General features: G+C 43.3%; 1 protein-coding gene across 1 annotated transcript in view; it reads left to right on the forward strand.

Moving 5' to 3' along the window:
* The window catches only part of LOC110531460 (histidine N-acetyltransferase), a 44584-nt gene that overhangs the window by 11683 nt on the left and 12010 nt on the right, over positions 1-20891 (forward strand). Inside the window, exon 2 of the mRNA XM_021614670.2 lies at positions 20499-20722. Coding sequence (XP_021470345.1) covers positions 20507-20722 — 216 coding nt within the window. The 5' untranslated portion in view covers positions 20499-20506. The remainder of the gene's footprint in view (positions 1-20498; positions 20723-20891) is intronic.

Raw genomic sequence — 20891 nt, forward strand, 5'->3', positions numbered from 1 at the left:
AATGTGAAGAAAGAGCCCAATAAACTCAGCAAGAAAATAAATGTCCTCTCACTGTCAACTGCGTTTATTTTCAGCAAACTTAACATGTGTAAATATTTGAATGAACATAACAAGATTCAACAACTGAGACATAAACTGAACAAGTTTCACAGACTAACAGAAATTGAATAATGTGTCCCTGAACAAAGGGGGCGGGGTGGTCAAAATCAAAAGTAGCAGTCAGTATCTGGTGTGGCCACCAGCTGCATTAAGTACTGCAGTGCATCTCCTCCTCATGGACTGCACCAGATTTGCCAGTTCTGGCTGTGAGATGTTACCCCACTCTTCCACCAAGGCACCTGCAAGTTCCCGGACATTTCTGGGGGGAATGGCCCTACCCCTCACCCTCCGATCTAACAGGTCCCAGACATACTCAATGTGATTGATTTCCGGGCTCTTCGCTGGCCATGGCAGAACTCTGACATTCCTGTCTTGCAGGAAATCACACACAGAGCGAGCAGTATGGCTGGTGGCCTCCTGCTGGAGGGTCATGTCAGGATGAGCCTGCAGGAAGGGTACCACATGAGGGAGGAGGATGTCTTCCCTGTAACGCACAGCGTTGAAATTGCCTGCAATAACAACAAGCTCAGTCCGATGATGCTGTGACACACCACCCCAGACCATGATGGACCCTCCACCTCCAAATCGATCCCGCTCCAGAGTACAGGCCCCGGTGTTACACTCATTCCTTTGACGTTAAACGCGAATCTGACCATCACTCCTGGTGTGACAAAACCGCAACTCGTCAGTGAAGAGCACTTTTTGCCAGTCCTATATGGTCCAGCGACGGTGGGTTTGTGCCCATAGGTGACGTTGATGTCTGGTGAGGACCTGCCTTACAACAGGACTACAAGCCGTCAGTCCAGCCTCTCTCAGCCTATTGCAGACAGTCTGAGCACTGACAGAGAGATTGTGCATTCCTGGTGTAACTTGGGCAGTTGTTGTTGCCAACCTGTACCTGTCCCGCAGGTGTGATGTTCGGATGTACCGATCCTGTGCAGATTTTGTTACACGTGGTCTGTCACTGCGAGGATGATCAGCTGTCCGTCCTGTCTCCCTGTAGTGCTGTCTTAGGCATCTCACAGTACGGACATTGAAATGTATTGCCCTGGCCATATCTGCAGGCCTCATGCCTCCTTGCAGCATGCCTAAGGCACGATCACGCAGATGAGCAGGGACCCTGGACTTCTTTCTTTTGGTGAATTTCAGAGATAGTTGAAAGGCCTCTCTAGTTTTCATAACTGTGACCTTAGTTGCCTACCGTCTGTAAGCTGTTAGTGTCTTAATGACTGTTCCAAAGGTGCGTGTTCATTCATTGTTTATGGTTCATTGAACAAGCATGAGAATCTGTGAAGTTATTTGGATTTTTACAAATTGTCTTTGAAAGACAAGGTCCTGAAAAAGGGACGTTTCATTTTTTGCTGAGTTTAGTTTATCAACATTTTAAGCTAAACATTCTGATCTGTTGCATCAGCCTGTTTTTTTATGCTAGTGGTTGTATTCATTTGAGATCTATCGCATCCCACAACTGTCCCAGAATATGGTTGGAATGTTTATTTCTCGCACAGAAGGACAAGTTGACCACTAGAATAGGTCAACTTTTTACTATGGGGGATCGTAGATTGACATAGGCTAGAACTTTTGCTGTTCATTAGGCTCATCTTGTTGGCTGACGAAAAGTAAATATGGACAGTTCTTCCAACATCTTCAATATGCACCTCAGAATTCAATAAGGTCCAAGATGTGTCTGTCTTCACTTGTAGCCTGTGAGAAGGACCCGATCACATGATGGGCATTGGCTAATAAGAATTTAGATATCTGAGAAAGCCATGTGAGTGAGAGGTGATTCTGAGCAGGCAGCCGGGAGAAGGGAATTATAATGATTATATTTTGCCCAAGGGTACAATGGCCACTAGCCGCGAAAGGCATTTATTTTTTTAGGGGCATTACAGCCACACTAAGGGGATGCTGCCGTGAAATTCTAGGCATTATCAAGTGCTTCTCAAATTGTGAATGAGGGACTGATGAAGTGTGTGTAGCCTACGTAAGAAACAAATCAGAGCTCATGTCTTTCATGTGACTTTTTTCATATCATCATTAGAGTCGCATCATGCAGCCTTAGAATGTATTAAAAATCAAAACATATAGCCCAACATTTGTATCACATCAAAAGTTGCCGAAATAACTCTAAATGAAGCATTTAGCAGGACCAGTTTCTTTGTTAACCGCTCAACACAGAATAGCCCCATGTGCGCACACTATTATTTGGAGAAAATATCCTTGCTATTTTATTCAGTCAATTGTATTATTTATACTATAAATAATATAAAATAATGCCACAGAATTCTAAGGAAATTTTGTCTGAACTAGTGTAGCCCACAGCCATATGGCATAGCCAGATCACGGCCTATGCTATTCTGTTCTTCTGAAATAGACTACATTTTCTTCATATCATGTTTCTTTAGCCATGTTCCAAAGGTTTGCATCAGCGGCTTGTAGGCTATGCGTAGAAACCTAGAGATGCTAAATGTGTTTATGTTAATTAATGGTAAATTATTGTGAGATGGAAGTTAATTGCTTGACAATCACCGGCTGACCAAATTTCATGACTGCCACAGCCCTCGGTTTTACAACTGCTTGGCATCCGACTGCAAAGCGATACAGAGGGTAGTGCGGACGGCCAAGGACATCACTGGGGCCAAGCTCCCTGCCATCCAGGACCTCTATACCAGACGGTGTCAGAGAAAGGCTCTAAAACTTGTCAAAGATTCCAGCCACCCAAGTCATAGACTGTTCCCTCAGCGGTACCGATTAACAAGTCTGGAAACAACGGGACCCTGAACAGCTTCTACCCCCAAGCCATACGACCGCTAAATAGTTATTAGTTAACCAAATAGCTACTCGGACTATCTGCATTGACCTGTTTTGCACTAACACTTTTGACTCATCACATACCCTGCTGCTACTGTTTATTATCTGTCCCTTTATTCCTAGTTATATGTAGATATCTACCATGATTACCTCGTGCCCCTGCACATCACTAGCCTGTTCAACCTCTCTTTTGTATCGTCTGAGATTCCCAAAGTTTGGAATGCTGCAGCGGACATCCCCCTCTTCAAAGGGGGAGACACTCTAGACCCAAACTGCTACAGACCTATATCTATCCTACCCTGCCTTTCTAAGGTCTTCGAAAGCCAAGTTAACGAACAGATTACCGACTATTTCGAATCTCACCATACATTCTCAGCTATGCAATCTGGTTTCAGAGCTGGTCATGGGTGCACCTCATCCACGCTCAAGGTCCTAAATGATATCATAACCGCCATCGATAAGAGACATTACTGTCTGTGGCTCCAGGTCATCTACAAGTCTCTGCTAGGTAAAGCCCCGCCTTATCTCAGCTCACTGGTCACCATAGCAGCACCCACTCGTAGCACGCACTCCAGCAGGTATATCTCACTGGTCACCTGCAAAGCCAATTCATGCTTTGGCCGCCTTTCCTTCCAGTTCTCTGCTGCCAATGATTGGAATGAACTGCAAAAATCACTGAAGCTCACTAGCTTTAAGCACCAGCTGTCAGAGCAGCTCACAGATCACTGCACCTGTACATAGCCAATCTGTAAACAGCCCATCCAACTACCTCATCCCCATACTGTATTTATTTATTTATCTTGCTCATTCATCTTCTGCACATCTACCATTCCAGTGTGTAATTGCTATATTGTAATTACTTCGCCACCATGGCCTATTTATTGCCTTAACTCCCTTATCTTACCTCATTTACACTCACTGTATATAGACTTTTTGTTTTATTTTTTAAAACTGTATTATTGACTGTATGATTGTTTATTCCATGTGTAACTCTGTGTTGTTGTATGTGTCCAACTGCTTTGCTTTATCTTGGCCAGGTCGCAGTTGCAAATGAGAACTTGTTCTCAACTAGCCAACCTGGTTAAATAAAGGTGAAATAGAAAAATAAAAAACATTGACTTGGTGCTGGTACCCCTTGTATATATCCCAGTCATCATGTATATATTACTAGTTTTGTTCTTGTTTTACTTTTCTATTATTTCTCTATTTTCTTTCTCTCTGCATTGTTAGAAAGGGCCAGTAAGTAAGCATTTCACTGTTAGTCCACACCTGTTGTTTACGAAGCATGTGGCGACTAAACATGTTTTTGGTTTGATTTGCCACACACATAATTGCGCCTGAGTTATAGGACAGGTTGTTGTTTTGATATTGGACTGCAATAGCATAGAATACTGAGGTCAGACTCATTGAATGATTGAATACTCCTCTTTGTTTTGTTTTGGGTTCCGGCATTCTAAGAGTTCTAAAACTCATAATAACTTGGCCTGAGGCCAACAGGCACAGTTACAGAGATGACTACTGTACAGTATTATTTTTGATTAATGCCTAGAGTACTTCTACATTTCCACGGAAACATCATCTGCGTCTCAACGTCAATAGTGAAGAGGCGTCTCCGAGGTGCTGGCCTTCTAGGCAGAGTTCCTCTGTCCAGTGTCTGTCTTTTGCCCATCTTAATCTTTCTTTTTATTTGCCAGTCTGAGATATGACATTTTTTTTGCAACTCTGCCTAGAAGGCCAGCATCCCGGAGTCGCCTCTTCAATGTTGACGTTGAGACTGGTGTTTTGCGAGTACTATTTAATGAAGCTGCCAGTTGAGGACTTGTGAAGCATCTGTTTCTCAAACTAGACACTCCAATGTATTTGTCCTCTTGCTCAGTTGTGCACCGGGGCCTCCCACTCCTCTTTCTATTCTGGTTAGGGCCAGTTTGCGCTGTTCTGTGAAGGGAGTAGTACACAGCGTTGTACGAAATCTTCAGTTTCTTGGCAATTTCTCGCATGGAATAGCCTTAATTTCTCAGAACAAGAATAGACTGAAGAGTTTCAGAAGAAAGTTCTTTGTTTCTAGCCATTTTGAGCCTGTAATCGAACCCACAAATCCTGATTCTCCAGATACTCAACTAGTCTAAAGAAGGCCCATTTTATTGCTTCTTTAATCAGTACAACAGTTTTCAGCTGTGCTAACATTATTGCAAAAGGGGTTTTTAATTATCAATTAGATTTTTAAAATGGTAAACTTGGATTAGCTAACACAACGTGCCATTGGAACACAGGAGTGATGGTTGCTGATAATGGACCTCTGTACGTCTCTGTACATGTACAGTGCCTTGCGAAAGTATTCGGCCCCCTTGAACTTTGCGACCTTTTGCCACATTTCAGGCTTCAAACATAAAGATATAAAACTGTATTGTTTTGTGAAGAATCAACAACAAGTGGGACACAATCATGAAGTGGAACGACATTTATTGGATATTTCAAACTTTTTTAACAAATCAAAAACTGAAAAATTGGGTGTGCAAAATTATTCAGCCCCTTTACTTTCAGTGCAGCAAACTCTCTCCAGAAGTTCAGTGAGGATCTCTGAATGATCCAATGTTGACCTAAATGACTAATGATGATAAATACAATCCATCTGTGTGTAATCAAGTCTCCGTATAAATGCACCTGCACTGTGATAGTCTCAGAGGTCCGTTAAAAGCGCAGAGAGCATCATGAAGAACAAGGAACACACCAGGCAGGTCCGAGATACTGTTGTGAAGAAGTTTAAAGTCGGATTTGGATACAAAAAGATTTCCCAAGCTTTAAACATCCCAAGGAGCACTGTGCAAGCGATAATATTGAAATGGAAGGAGTATCAGACCACTGCAAATCTTCCAAGACCTGGCCGTCCCTCTAAACTTTCAGCTCATACAAGGAGAAGACTGATCAGAGATGCAGCCAAGAGGCCCATGATCACTCTGGATGAACTGCAGAGATCTACAGCTGAGGTGGGAGACTCTGTCCATAGGACAACAATCAGTCGTATATTGCACAAATCTGGCCTTTATGGAAGAGTGGCAAGAAGAAAGCCATTTCTTAAAGATATCCATAAAAAGTGTTGTTTAAAGTTTGCCACAAGCCACCTGGGAGACACACCAAACATGTGGAAGAAGGTGCTCTGGTCAGATGAAACAAAATTGAACTTTTTGGCAACAATGCAAAACGTTATGTTTGGCGTAAAAGCAACACAGCTGAACACACCATCCCCACTGTCAAACATGGTGGTGGCAGCATCATGGTTTGGGCCTGCTTTTCTTCAGCAGGGACAGGGAAGATGGTTAAAATTGATGGGAAGATGGATGGAGCCAAATACAGGACCATTCTGGAAGAAAACCTGATGGAGTCTGCAAAAGACCTGAGACTGGGACAGAGATTTGTCTTCCAACAAGACAATGATCCAAAACATAAAGCAAAATCTACAATGGAATGGTTCAAAAATAAACATATCCAGGTGTTAGAATGGCCAAGTCAAAGTCCAGACCTGAATCCAATCGAGAATCTGTGGAAAGAACTGAAAACTGCTGCTCACAAATGCTCTCCATCCAACCTCACTGAGCTCGAGCTGTTTTGCAAGGAGGAATGGGAAAAAATTTCAGTCTCTCGATGTGCAAAACTGATAGAGACATACCCCAAGCAACTTACAGCTGTAATCGCAGCAAAAGGTGGCGCTACAAAGTATTAACTTAAGGGGGCTGAATAATTTTGCACGCCCAATTTTTCAGTTTTTGATTTGTTAAAAAAGTTTGAAATATCCAATAAATGTTGTTCCACTTCATGATTGTGTCCCACTTGTTGTTGATTCTTCACAAAAAAATACAGTTTTATATCTTTATGTTTGAAGCCTGAAATGTGGCAAAAGGTCGCAAAGTTCAAGGGGGCCAAATACTTTCGCAAGGCACTGTATGTAGATATTCCATTAAAAATCAGCCGTTTCCAGCTACAAAAGTCATTTACAACATTAACAATGTCTACACTGTATTTCTGATCAATTTGATGTTATTTTAATGGACAAAAAAAAAATTGCTTTTCTTTCAAAAACAAGAACATTTCTAAGTGACCCCAAACTCTTGAACGGTAGTATATATCACACACTACTTTTGGCCAGAGCCTATGGGCCCTCAGAGCCTATGGGCCCTCAGAGCCTATGGGCCCTCAGAGCCTATGGGTCCTGGTCAAAAGTAGTGCACTAAATAGGGAATAATTGGGATGCAGACATCTATTTCAAACCTTGACACATCTGTCGCTTCAATTACGTAAAGGGATAACGTACAGTAGTGTTCTAATCTCTGTCAAGTCCTCTGTGTTTATTACAGGACAGTAGTGTGTGTGTGTATGTGTGTATGTGTGTGTTTGTGTGTGTGTGTGTGTGTGTGTGTGTGTGTGTGTGTGTGTGTGTGTGTGTGTGTGTGTGTGTGTGTGTGTGTGTGTGTGTGTGTGTGTGTGTGTGTGTGTGTGTGTGTGTGATTAGGTGTACTGTGTGTGAGTATCTACTGTCTGTGTGGTGTGTGTGTTTGTGTGTGTGTGTGTGTCGTCAGAGCACCACAAGAGTGTGACATCAGCACTGTATAGCCTAAATCCTCCTCTTTGCTGTCCTCCTCTGTTGACATCATGTGACTACTAGTCTTTTTCACTGCTGTTTCAAAGGAAGAGAGAAACAATTTGAGGGCAGATTATATTCTGTTCTGTATTATATTACATTATATTATATTAACTATATTACATTATACAGTATGTGGTTTGAGCATATCACTCAGTGCCTTGGATATCACAAAGAACCTTGGAGTTCCTCAAGGAACCATGGAGATCCTCAAAGAACCCTGGAGTTCCTCAAGGAACCATGGAGATCCTCAAAGAACCCTGGAGTTCCTCAAGGAACCATGGAGATCCTCAAAGAACCCTGGAGTTCCTCAAGGAACCCTGGAGTTCCTCAAGGAACCATGGAGATCCTCAAAGAACCCTGGAGTTCCTCAAGGAAACATGGAGATCCTCAAAAAACACCTGGAGTTGCTAGTCAATGGTTCACATTTGCACATTCGGTTAGTTGAGGGATTCTTGGAGGAACCTTTAATGTTTCAATGTACAGCTAGCACACTAGAGCCCTGGCTTTGCCGACCATCCAACCGTGAGCAAGAACATCATGCAGAAACAACCCCACGGTCTACTCTTCTGCTCCATCCCCCATCATGCTCCTCTGATGGTGTTTCCTTACTGGACAGGTTTACCTGAGGAGGAATTGACATATCACTGAGGATAACAGAGGGAAAACGACGGGTTGTAGACAGCGGTGTGTGTGTGTGTGTTTATCTCTCTCTCTCTCTGTGTGTGTGTGTGTGTGTGTGTGTGTGTGTGTGTGTGTGTGCGTGCGTGCGTGCGTGCGTGCGTGTGTGTATGTGTGTGTGTGTGTGTGTACAGTGGATTCAGAAAGTATTCAGACCCTTTCCCTTCTTCCACATTTTGTTACGTTACAGCCTTATTCTAAAATAGATTTTTTTAAAACATCAATGTACACACAATATCCCATAATGAATAAGCAAAAACAGGTTTTTAAAAATGTTTTCAAATGTATTAAAAATTAAAAACCTGAAAATAGTTGTGCTGTGACGCTCCCCATCCAACCTGACATAAACTCCCAGTCAAAAGTTTTAGAACACCAACTCATTCAAGGGTTTTTTTAAATTTTTTTAACTATTTTCTACATTGTAGAAGAATAGTGAAGACATTAAAACTATGAAATAACACATATGGAATAATGTAGTAACCAAAAAAGTGTTAACCAAATCAAAATATATTTTATATTTGAGATTGTTCAAATAGCCACCCTTTGACTTGATGACAGCTGTGGCAGAAGAATCAGAATTAGTTAGGTAACATAGATAATTAAGATGTCTTACCTGCATAATATGCTTATATGATATGCTTGTAATTAAAATGTATCCCTTCGGGCTCTGGTGTTGGCAGTTGTACTTTCTCCCTCAGCTGGGGCTCAGTCACCTGGGGCCCAGAGAGGGGAGAGGTCAGGCTTGTCTTTCACATGTCTCTGTTGCTATGCAGAATATCAGAAAGAGAAGAGGACAGGAGGGAACATTCTCTTCATATGTGAATGTGTCTTTACCTATTCATAAACCATGTGAATGTGTCTTTACCTATTCTAAACCATGTGTCTTTACCTATTCTAAACCATGTGAATGTGTCTTTACCTATTCTAAACCATGTGTCTTTACCTATTCTAAACCATGTGAATGTGTCTGTACCTATTCTAAACCATGTGAATGTGTCTTTACCTATTCTAAACCATGTGAATGTGTTTTTACCTATTCTAAACCATGTGAATGTGTCTTTACCTATTCTAAACCATGTGAATGTGTCTTTACCTATTCTAAACCATGTGAATGTGTTTTTACCTATTCTAAACCATGTGAATGTGTCTTTACCTATTCTAAACCATGTGAATGTGTCTTTACCTATTCTAAACCATGTGAATGTGTCTTTACCTATTCTAAACCATGTGAATGTGTCTTTACCTATTCTAAACCATGTGAATGTGTCTTTACCTATTCTAAACCATGTGAATGTGTCTTTACCTATTCTAAACCATGTGAATGTGTTTTTACCTATTCTAAACCATGTGAATGTGTCTTTACCTATTCTAAACCATGTGAATGTGTCTCTACCTATTCTAAACCATGTGAATGTGTCTTTACCTATTCTAAACCATGTGAATGTGTCTTTACCTATTCTAAACCATGTGAATGTGTCTTTACCTATTCTAAACCATGTGAATGTGTCTTTACCTATTCTAAACCATGTGGATGTGTCTTTACCTATTCTAAACCATGTGAATGTGTCTTTACCTATTCTAAACCATGTGTCTTTACCTATTCTAAACCATGTGAATGGATGGTGTGATTAATGGGGAACCAATTACTTGTCTCCACAATGTCTGTGTGCTTGTCACTCCCTCCTTTGGCCTTGGAGTAGATAATGTCTAAGAAAAGATGTGTGTGGTAGTGTCTGGAACCAGTGTATGTCATCTCTGATGTTGCACCTATCCTGGGGTAGTATATGACCTAGAGGCTCAGTCCCCTCCGTGAGCTTGTCCAGGTGTGTGGTCAAGAAGGGGTTTTACTTGAGATGGGAGTATCTGGAGTTGACAATTGATTTATGCCATAGAATGAATTGGTGTTTCTGTGCTATGAAGTACCAGGAACGAGATCGGAGCCTCATCTTAGGGGCCAGACTAAACAGTAAGTATAGTCTTCATAGCAAATGCTATCTGGCTACGGGAGACTCCTTTCTCATATATCAAGTTTTACCTTGTGACCCATTCCATACATCTGTTGTTTGTGATGAAGACTAAAAGGGCGTGTCTTTTCTATAAAATATATTTGTATTCTTCCTATGTCAGAGGCACTCGTCACAACACTTAGAAGTGTTGAGCCCACAAGCCTCATCATTATAGAAGCAATTGCTCTATGCTTTCTTTATGAATACATTTTAAATAAAGTAATATCCTGATTGGTGATTGACCTTGTGTCTTCTCATTACAGATTAGAATTTCCACGACACAGCTTTGAACACTCTTAGCATTTTCTCAACCAGCTTCATGAGGTAGTCACCTGGAATGCATTTCAATTAACAGGAGTGCCTGCTTAAAAGTTCATTTCTGGAATGTATTTCCTTAATGCATGTGAGCCATTCAGTTGTGTTGTGACCAGTCCATATCATGGCAAGAACATGTCAAATAAGCAAAGAGAAACGACAGTCCATCATTATTTTAAGACATGAAGGTCAGTCAATCCCGAACATTTCAAGATCTTTTAAAGTTTCTTCAAGTGCAGCCGCAAAAACCATCAAGCGATATAATGAAACTGACTCTCATGAGGAACGCCACAGGAAAGGAAGACCCAGAGTTACGTCTGCTGCAGAGGATAAGTTCATTAGAGTTACCAGCCTCAGAAATTGCAGCCCAGACACATCTCAACATCAACTTTTCAGAGGAGGCTGTGTGAATCAAGCCAAATTTCTGCAAAGAAACCACTACTTAAGGACACCAATAAGAACACAAGCAATGGACATTAGACCGGTGGAAATTTGTCCTTTGGACTGTAGTCCGTGTCTTTGTCTTTGCCTCCACAATCCTCTGACCTCAACCAAATTGAGATGGTTTGGTATGAGTCGGACTGCAGAGTTAAGGTAAAGCAGCTAACAAGTGCTCATCATATGTTGGAACTCCTTCAAGACTGTTGGAAAAGCATTCCAGGTGAAGCTGGTTGAGAGAATGCCAAGAGTGTGCAAAGCTGTCATCAAGGCAAAGGGTGGCTATTTGAAGAATCTCAAATATAAAATATATTTTGATTTGTTGAACACTTTTTGGTTACTACATGATTCCATATGTGTTATTTCATAGTTTTGATGTCTTCACTATTATTCTACAATGTAGAAAATAGTAAAAATGAAGAAAAACCCTTGAATGAGTTGGTGTTCTAAGACTTTTGACCGGTAGTGTAGCTTGAGAGGATCTGCAGAGAAGGTTGGGAGAAACTCCCCAAATACAGGTGTGCCAAGCTTGTGGCGTCATACCCAAGAAGACTTGATTCTGTAATCACTGCCAAAGTTGCTTCAACATAGTACTCAGTAAAGGGTCTGAATACTTATGTAAATGTGATATTTCAGTTTTTAATTTTTATACATTTGCAAAAATGATCGAAAAAACTGTTTTTTCTTTGTCATTGTATGTAGATTGATGAGGAAAAAAATACAATTGAATACATTTTAATGTAAGGCTGTAACGTAACATGTGGATAAAGTCAAGCTGTCTGAATACTTTGTGAATGCACTGTATATATATTTTTTATGTTTATCTTACATAATATAATGTAATAATGTAAAAGTATGCATTAAGGTGTTTGTAATAAAATAAACAAATGTAGATATTAATAAAAGCCTTTCTATAGCTTCCAACACATCTTTTTTTTTTTTTTTTTACAATTGAGGAGTACCAAGATGGCTGCGCAGTGGATTCAATTCAGTCATCCTGGGTTTATACACATTGTTGACGGCACCATGTCTGTGCATGCCAGTTGATGGAAAAGTACCAGAGAGAAAGAGAGCGAGTGAGAGAGAGAGTTGGGGTCTGGTGGGGCGAGACAGTGTTTTCTCTGTTTCATTTAGGCGTCCGGCCCCTCCCTCCCTCCCTCCCTCCCTCCCTCCCTCTCTCTCTCTCTCTCTCCCCCTCCCTCCCTCCCCGCCCCTTCTCCAGACTCACATCTCCCATCGCCAGATTATCAGAAATGTCCGGCCCTCCCCCCCCCCCGCCCCTTCTCCAGACTCACATCTCCCATCGACAGATTATCAGAAATGTCCGGCCCTCCCCCCCCGCCCCTTCTCCAGACTCACATCTCCCATCGCCAGATTATCAGAAATGTCCGCCCCCCCCCCCCCCCCCCACCCCTTCTCCAGACTCACATCTCCCATCGACAGATTATCAGAAATGTCCGGCCCTCCCTCCCTCCCCGCCCCTTCTCCCGACTCACATCTCCCATCGACAGATTATCAGAAATGTCCGGCCCTCCCTCCCTCCCCGCCCCTTCTCCAGACTCACATCTCCCATCGACAGATCATCAGAAATGTCCGGCCCTCCCTCCCTCCCCGCCCCTTCTCCAGACTCACATCTCCCATCGACAGATTATCAGAAATGTCCGGCCCTCCCTCCCTCCCCGCCCCTTCTCCAGACTCACATCTCCCATCGACAGATCATCAGAAATGTCCGGCCCTGCTTCACCGCGTCTGCTAGAAGCCTCATTCCTCCTGGGGCCAACTAACGCTGACTGTCCATGCATGCATGGGGCTGAGAACACACAGACGGAGACAGAGACACACACATGGACAGAGACACACCCACACACACATACAAACAGTCTTTAACTGCCCAAGTTTCTCTGCACCTTTCTGGAATCACATTCCAACGACCTGAGCCCTCCGCTCCTCTCGCCCGTCTCGCCACGTTTTTTTCCCAAGCCTGGAGAAATGTGTTTGTTTTCCGAGCGAGACTGTGTTTTCTGAGGAATCCAAAGAGGTTACAAAAGGGATTAGTGGGGTAGGGGGTTGGTAGAGAGGAGTGGGAGGGGGACAGATGCCAGTCTCCTCATTCCGTGCCACATGCAAACTGGTGCCAAACTGGACAGGCAAAGTGGCCTGGCATCCTGACAATGACCAGACCAGAAACTACACTAGTGCCGTCTGTGTGGTTAGGGTTCGTGCTGTCTGTGTGGCTAGAGGTTGTGTTGTCTGTGTGGTTAGGGGTCCTGTTGTCTGTGTGGTTAGGGTTCGTGCTGTCTGTGTGGTTAGGGTTCGTGCTGTCTGTGTGGTTAGGGTTTGTGCTGTCTGTGTGGTTAGGGTTCGTGCCGTCTGTGTGGTTAGGGTTCGTGCTGTCTGTGTGGCTAGAGGTTGTGTTATCTGTGTGGTTAGGGGTCCTGTTGTCTGTGTGGTTAGGGTTCGTGCTGTCTGTGTGGTTAGGGTTCGTGCTGTCTGTGTGGTTAGGGTTCGTGCTGTCTGTGTGGTTAGGGTTCGTGCCGTCTGTGTGGTTAGGGTTCGTGCTGTCTGTGTGGTTAGAACTCCTTCAAGACTGTTGGAAAAGCATTCCAGGTGAAGCTGGTTGAGAGAATGCCAAGAGTGTGCAAAGCTGTCATCAAGGCAAAGGGTGGCTATTTGAAGAATCTCAAATATAAAATATATTTTGATTTGTTGAACACTTTTTGGTTACTACATGATTCCATATGTGTTATTTCATAGTTTTGATGTCTTCACTATTATTCTACAATGTAGAAAATAGTAAAAATGAAGAAAAACCCTTGAATGAGTTGGTGTTCTAAGACTTTTGACCGGTAGTGTAGCTTGAGAGGATCTGCAGAGAAGGTTGGGAGAAACTCCCCAAATACAGGTGTGCCAAGCTTGTGGCGTCATACCCAAGAAGACTTGATTCTGTAATCACTGCCAAAGTTGCTTCAACATAGTACTCAGTAAAGGGTCTGAATACTTATGTAAATGTGATATTTCAGTTTTTAATTTTTATACATTTGCAAAAATGATCGAAAAAACTGTTTTTTCTTTGTCATTGTATGTAGATTGATGAGGAAAAAAATACAATTGAATACATTTTAATGTAAGGCTGTAACGTAACATGTGGATAAAGTCAAGCTGTCTGAATACTTTGTGAATGCACTGTATATATATTTTTTATGTTTATCTTACATAATATAATGTAATAATGTAAAAGTATGCATTAAGGTGTTTGTAATAAAATAAACAAATGTAGATATTAATAAAAGCCTTTCTATAGCTTCCAACACATCTTTTTTTTTTTTTTTTTACAATTGAGGAGTACCAAGATGGCTGCGCAGTGGATTCAATTCAGTCATCCTGGGTTTATACACATTGTTGACGGCACCATGTCTGTGCATGCCAGTTGATGGAAAAGTACCAGAGAGAAAGAGAGCGAGTGAGAGAGAGAGTTGGGGTCTGGTGGGGCGAGACAGTGTTTTCTCTGTTTCATTTAGGCGTCCGGCCCCTCCCTCCCTCCCTCCCTCCCTCCCTCCCTCTCTCTCTCTCTCTCTCCCCCTCCCTCCCTCCCCGCCCCTTCTCCAGACTCACATCTCCCATCGCCAGATTATCAGAAATGTCCGGCCCTCCCCCCCCCCCGCCCCTTCTCCAGACTCACATCTCCCATCGACAGATTATCAGAAATGTCCGGCCCTCCCCCCCCGCCCCTTCTCCAGACTCACATCTCCCATCGCCAGATTATCAGAAATGTCCGCCCCCCCCCCCCCCCCCCCACCCCTTCTCCAGACTCACATCTCCCATCGACAGATTATCAGAAATGTCCGGCCCTCCCTCCCTCCCCGCCCCTTCTCCCGACTCACATCTCCCATCGACAGATTATCAGAAATGTCCGGCCCTCCCTCCCTCCCCGCCCCTTCTCCAGACTCACATCTCCCATCGACAGATCATCAGAAATGTCCGGCCCTCCCTCCCTCCCCGCCCCTTCTCCAGACTCACATCTCCCATCGACAGATTATCAGAAATGTCCGGCCCTCCCTCCCTCCCCGCCCCTTCTCCAGACTCACATCTCCCATCGACAGATCATCAGAAATGTCCGGCCCTGCTTCACCGCGTCTGCTAGAAGCCTCATTCCTCCTGGGGCCAACTAACGCTGACTGTCCATGCATGCATGGGGCTGAGAACACACAGACGGAGACAGAGACACACACATGGACAGAGACACACCCACACACACATACAAACAGTCTTTAACTGCCCAAGTTTCTCTGCACCTTTCTGGAATCACATTCCAACGACCTGAGCCCTCCGCTCCTCTCGCCCGTCTCGCCACGTTTTTTTCCCAAGCCTGGAGAAATGTGTTTGTTTTCCGAGCGAGACTGTGTTTTCTGAGGAATCCAAAGAGGTTACAAAAGGGATTAGTGGGGTAGGGGGTTGGTAGAGAGGAGTGGGAGGGGGACAGATGCCAGTCTCCTCATTCCGTGCCACATGCAAACTGGTGCCAAACTGGACAGGCAAAGTGGCCTGGCATCCTGACAATGACCAGACCAGAAACTACACTAGTGCCGTCTGTGTGGTTAGGGTTCGTGCTGTCTGTGTGGCTAGAGGTTGTGTTGTCTGTGTGGTTAGGGGTCCTGTTGTCTGTGTGGTTAGGGTTCGTGCTGTCTGTGTGGTTAGGGTTCGTGCTGTCTGTGTGGTTAGGGTTTGTGCTGTCTGTGTGGTTAGGGTTCGTGCCGTCTGTGTGGTTAGGGTTCGTGCTGTCTGTGTGGCTAGAGGTTGTGTTATCTGTGTGGTTAGGGGTCCTGTTGTCTGTGTGGTTAGGGTTCGTGCTGTCTGTGTGGTTAGGGTTCGTGCTGTCTGTGTGGTTAGGGTTCGTGCTGTCTGTGTGGTTAGGGTTCGTGCTGTCTGTGTGGTTAGAGGTTGTGTTGTCTGTGTGGTTAGGGGTCCTGTTGTCTGTGTGGTTAGGGGTTGTGTTGTTTGTGTGGTTAGGGGTCCTGTTGTCTGTGTGGTTAGGGGTCCTGTTGTCTGTGTGGTTAAGGGTCGTGTTGTCTGTGTTTTTCCTGACCAAGACCCACTGTGGTCAAAACACTAGGATGTGATAGTTAAAATGTATACATTCTTAGAGAGAAAAGGTGCTATCTAGAACCCATAGGATAACCATTTGAACAACCCTTTTTGGTTCCAGGTAGAACCTTTTTGGTTCCTGGTAGAACCCTTTTGATTTCCATGTAGGACCCTTTCCGCAGAGGGTTCCACATGGAACCTATGTGGAAACAAAAATGATCTCCCTGGAACCAAAAATGGTTATCCTACGGGGACATCCGAAGAAGCCTTTTAGGAACCCTTTTTTCTAAGAGTGTGATTGATGCCAGACTGGAGGTACAAGGACAGAGGACACACTGATTATTCACTGTTATACATTTTGCTTGGCCAGTTATAGCCTAATGTTAGCTAGCTAACATTGAACCTGGTTGGTTAGCTACCTGCAGATTCACGCAGGGTAGTAAGGTCATGAGTTGTGATTATGGTTAATTGTTTAGCTAGCTAGCTAGATACATGTCTTAACAGAAGACTCCACTATGCAAGTATCCATTTCAATAGAATGTTACTATGACAACTGTTGATAGAAGTAGCTGGTAAATTCGCTCTGGCTATCTACTCCGATTTCCGACCCCGGGTAAGCAAAATTTTCAGATATTACAAGTTTAAAATTTTGACATGAAGTCTTTTCATTTCAAGTTAAAGTGTACTGTTAGATAGCTAGCTAACGTTACGTGTATGATCTTATTACTTGTATCTCAGAGCTATTTGCTTGGCTAGTTAAAGTCTAATGTTAGCTAGCTAACTGTTAGCTAGCTAACATTGAACCTGGTGGTTAGCTACCTGTAGATTCATGCAGGGTAGTAACATCATGAGTTGGGATTATGGTTCATTGTTCAGCTAGCTAGCTACATGTCTTAACAAAAGACTCCACTATGCAAGTGTCCATTGTAATAGAATGTTAGGTTAGGGGTCCTGTTGTCTGTGTGGTTAGGGTTCGTGCTGTCTGTGTGGTTAGGGTTCGTGCTGTCTGTGTGGTTAGGGTTTGTGCTGTCTGTGTGGTTAGGGTTCGTGCCGTCTGTGTGGTTAGGGTTCGTGCTGTCTGTGTGGCTAGAGGTTGTGTTGTCTGTGTGGTTAGGGGTCCTGTTGTCTGTGTGGTTAGGGTTCGTGCTGTCTGTGTGGTTAGGGTTCGTGCTGTCTGTGTGGTTAGGGTTCGTGCTGTCTGTGTGGTTAGGGTTCGTGCCGTCTGTGTGGTTAGGGTTCGTGCTGTCTGTGTGGTTAGAGGTTGTGTTGTCTGTGTGGTTAGGGGTCCTGTTGTCTGTGTGGTTAGGGGTTGTGTTGTTTGTGTGGTTAGGGGTCCTGTCTTAACAAAAGACTCCACTATGCAAGTGTCCATTGTAATAGAATGTCACTGCGACAACTGTTAGCTAGTTAGCTTGGGATCTTGACTGCTGTTGTTAGGACAGAATGCTCGCATCAACCCTTAAAGAGATTGGTTGAACTAAAGCTTAAGAGGGTGTGAACGATGCTGAATGGGGTTAGACAAAGAAGAGCTCTCCAGTAGGTACCAAAACATTCAAAGGTCATTTTTTCAAAAGTGAGGTTACAAGTTCATCAACTTTCAAAGCAGAATTGCTTTCCCATTGTAGCGCTGTGTCTCTGCTTTTATCCAATGTAAAAAAACACAATTGCAAATTTTTATACAGTACATAAGACCAAATCAAGGCTCTGAGATACGAATAATAACATTGTAAACGTAACGTTAGCTAGTGAGCCAGTCAGCTAACATCAGCTCGCTAGCTAACAGTACACTTTAACTTTAAAAGAAAATTACTTTGTCAAAATTAGAAACATGTAATATCTGAACATGTAGCTTGCTAGACTATTTTACCCGTATACATCATGGTTGGATGTTTCTCCCTGTCTAACAGATGCCATGGTTGCCCTTAGTTTGAAGATGTAATCCGGAGACAGGTGTTTTCTCTATCTCCTTAGCTATCATACTCAAATTCCACTGATTTCAAAACTCATTCCTCCAGAAAGTGGAGAGCAACACTTATGCTTTTTTTACACAATACATAAAATAAAAAAAGCTGCATTAGACAGGATTACCTAGATGTACTGACCAGCACAACTAGACAGACGCGTGCTATATAGCAGACCAATCTGAACTCATCTCTCGGCATGTCCAGCCCCCTCATTATCTCAGCCAATCTTGGTTAGCGGGAAGGTTGCTGACTTTTTCTGTGGCTAAACCAGCTAGGCTCGTAATTTAACACTTTTATTTGAATTTACAGATTGAATACAAGTTTGTTAGTTAGGCACATTAAAGTTCACATGTTCCAGAAGGCATTTATGCTAAAAAAAAAATGTATTAAAAAAAGATTGTGTTCAAATGGCTCTTGTCACCTGTGACATATGCCTAGTTTCCTGAAATGGGTGACATAATGTATTGATGACATTCAACACTATCAGCAGTGTATAATCAGTGTGTCCTCTGTCCTTGTACCTCCACATTATGTGGCAGGTAGTCTAGTGGTTAGAGCGTTGGACGAATCTCTGAGCTGCGAAGGTGAAAATCTGTTGTTCTGCCCCTGTACAAGGTAGTTCACCCACTGTTCCTAGGCTGTCATTGGAATAAGAATTTATTCTGACTTGCCTAGTTAAATAAAGGTCAAAAATAAAATCACTATCAACAGATATGAGAATAATCCATAACATTCAGTATAAAGTGACCATCAACCCACACCTGGAAATCATGAGTACAGATGTAGGATCTTAATTTCAGCCAGTTTGCTACAGCAGGAAAATAATTTTGCAGGAACAGAAAATGTGAATTATTATGTCTGCACGTACACAGGCAGTGTCACGTTCTGACCCTAGTTATTGTGTTAATTGTTTGTTTTAGTTGGTCAGGACGTGAGTTGGGTGGGCATTCTATGTTTTGTGTGTCTAGGTTGTTTTTCTGTGTTTGGCCTAGTATGGTTCTCAATCAGAGGCAGGTGTCGTTAGTTGTCTCTGATTGAGAATCATACTTAGGTAGCCTGGGTTTCACTGTTGTTTGGTGGGTGGTTGTTTCCGTGTCTGTGTTTTACACCACACGGTACTGTTTTCGGTTTTCACGTTACGTTTATTGTTTTGTCTGGAGTGTTCAGTTTATGTGTTTAATAAACAACCATGGACACTTACCACGCCGCATATTGGTCCTCCGATACTTCTCGCCTCTCCTCTTCAGACTAAGAGGAGGAAAACCATTACAGGCAGCCTAATTCAGATTTTTTTTGCCCAATTATGGGCAAAAGAGCTGATCCGATTGGTCAAAATACCAATTAGTGGAAAAAGATCAGAATTGGGCTGCCTGTGTAAATGCCGTCTAAGTGGATTATAATTTATGGATAGTTTTGTAGGGGTTGATAGATTTTTTTGGAAGGGAAAATTACAAAAAATGACAAACTTCAGAAGCCTTTTTAAACCTCAAATACACTACAGGTTTTACATTTCCTGCATTACAGATCTCCTGCATCAGGGTAATCAAATTAAGATCCTAGATTTGTAGGCATAAAGCAACAAATATATATACTCTTTGCCAGATTAATTGAATGAGATCATATTCTCATTTATACTCCTACTCTCTTTACCTTTATCTTTCTCTCTCCCCATCTCAATCTACTCTCTCCCTCATTCCTATCCTCTATCTTCCCCATCTCTATCAATCTCTCCCCGTCTCAATCTACTCTCTCTCTCATTCCTATCCTCTCTCTTCCCCATCTCTATCAATCTCTCCCCCTCTCAATCTACTCTATCCCTCATTCCTATCCTCTCTCTTCCCCATATCTATCAATCTCTCTCCCTCACGCCTATCCTCTATCTTCCCCATCTCTATCAATCTCTCCCCCTCTCAATTTACTCTCTCCCTCATTCCTATCCTCTCTCTTCCCCATCTCTATCAATCTCTCTCCCTCTCAATCTACTCTCTCTCTCATTCCTATCCTCTCTCTACCACATCTCTATCAATCTCTCTCCCTCATTCCTATCCTCTCTCTTCCCCATCTCTATCGATCTCTCTCCCTCATTCCTATCCTCTCTCTACCCCATCTCTATCAATCTCTCCCCCTCTCAATCTCCTCTCTCCCTCATTCATCTCCTCTCTCTTCCCCATCTCTATAAATATCTCTCCCTCTCAATCTACTCTCTCCCTCATTCCTATCCTCTCTACCCCATCTCTATCAATCTCTCAATCTACTCTCCCTCATTCCTATCCTCTCTCTTCCCCATCTCTTCATCGATCTATCTCTCTCTCTCTCTTGCCTTTTTCCACCTTTCTCTCTCACTCCCTTTCTCTCCTTCATCTTCCTTCTCCAACCTTTTTCCTTTCCTACATCCCCACTTTCTCTTTCCTTTCCTTTCTCCTCCTCCATTTCTTTCTCCTCCCTCCTCTTCCCTCGCTTCCCCCCCAGCTGTAAGGATGAAGATTGAGAATAGCCTGCCCCGCCCCCAGCTCCCTGAGACTCCGCCCCAGACAGGCCTGCAGTTCACCGTGGCGACGGAGGAGGACTTTGATGAGATCATGGCCATAAGCCAAGACATCTACGGAGGGCTGGACTACCTACCGACCCGCTACACCGCCTGGCTATCCGAGTCCAACCGCACTGTCATACTGGCCCGCAAGCAGGGCAAAGTGGTGAGAAAAGGTTATAAAGTGTGTCATAAACCTGTTATAGCATGTGTATAAGGGTTCTATTACGGGTGTTATAAGAGTGTTATGAACGCTAACAAGCATTGCTGTCCGAGCGCAACCGCACCATCATACTGGCACGTAAGCAGGTCAAAATGGTGAAAAATGGTTATTA

The sequence above is a fragment of the Oncorhynchus mykiss genome, chromosome 9 (assembly GCF_013265735.2).
Source record: "Oncorhynchus mykiss isolate Arlee chromosome 9, USDA_OmykA_1.1, whole genome shotgun sequence".
NCBI lineage: Eukaryota > Metazoa > Chordata > Actinopteri > Salmoniformes > Salmonidae > Oncorhynchus > Oncorhynchus mykiss.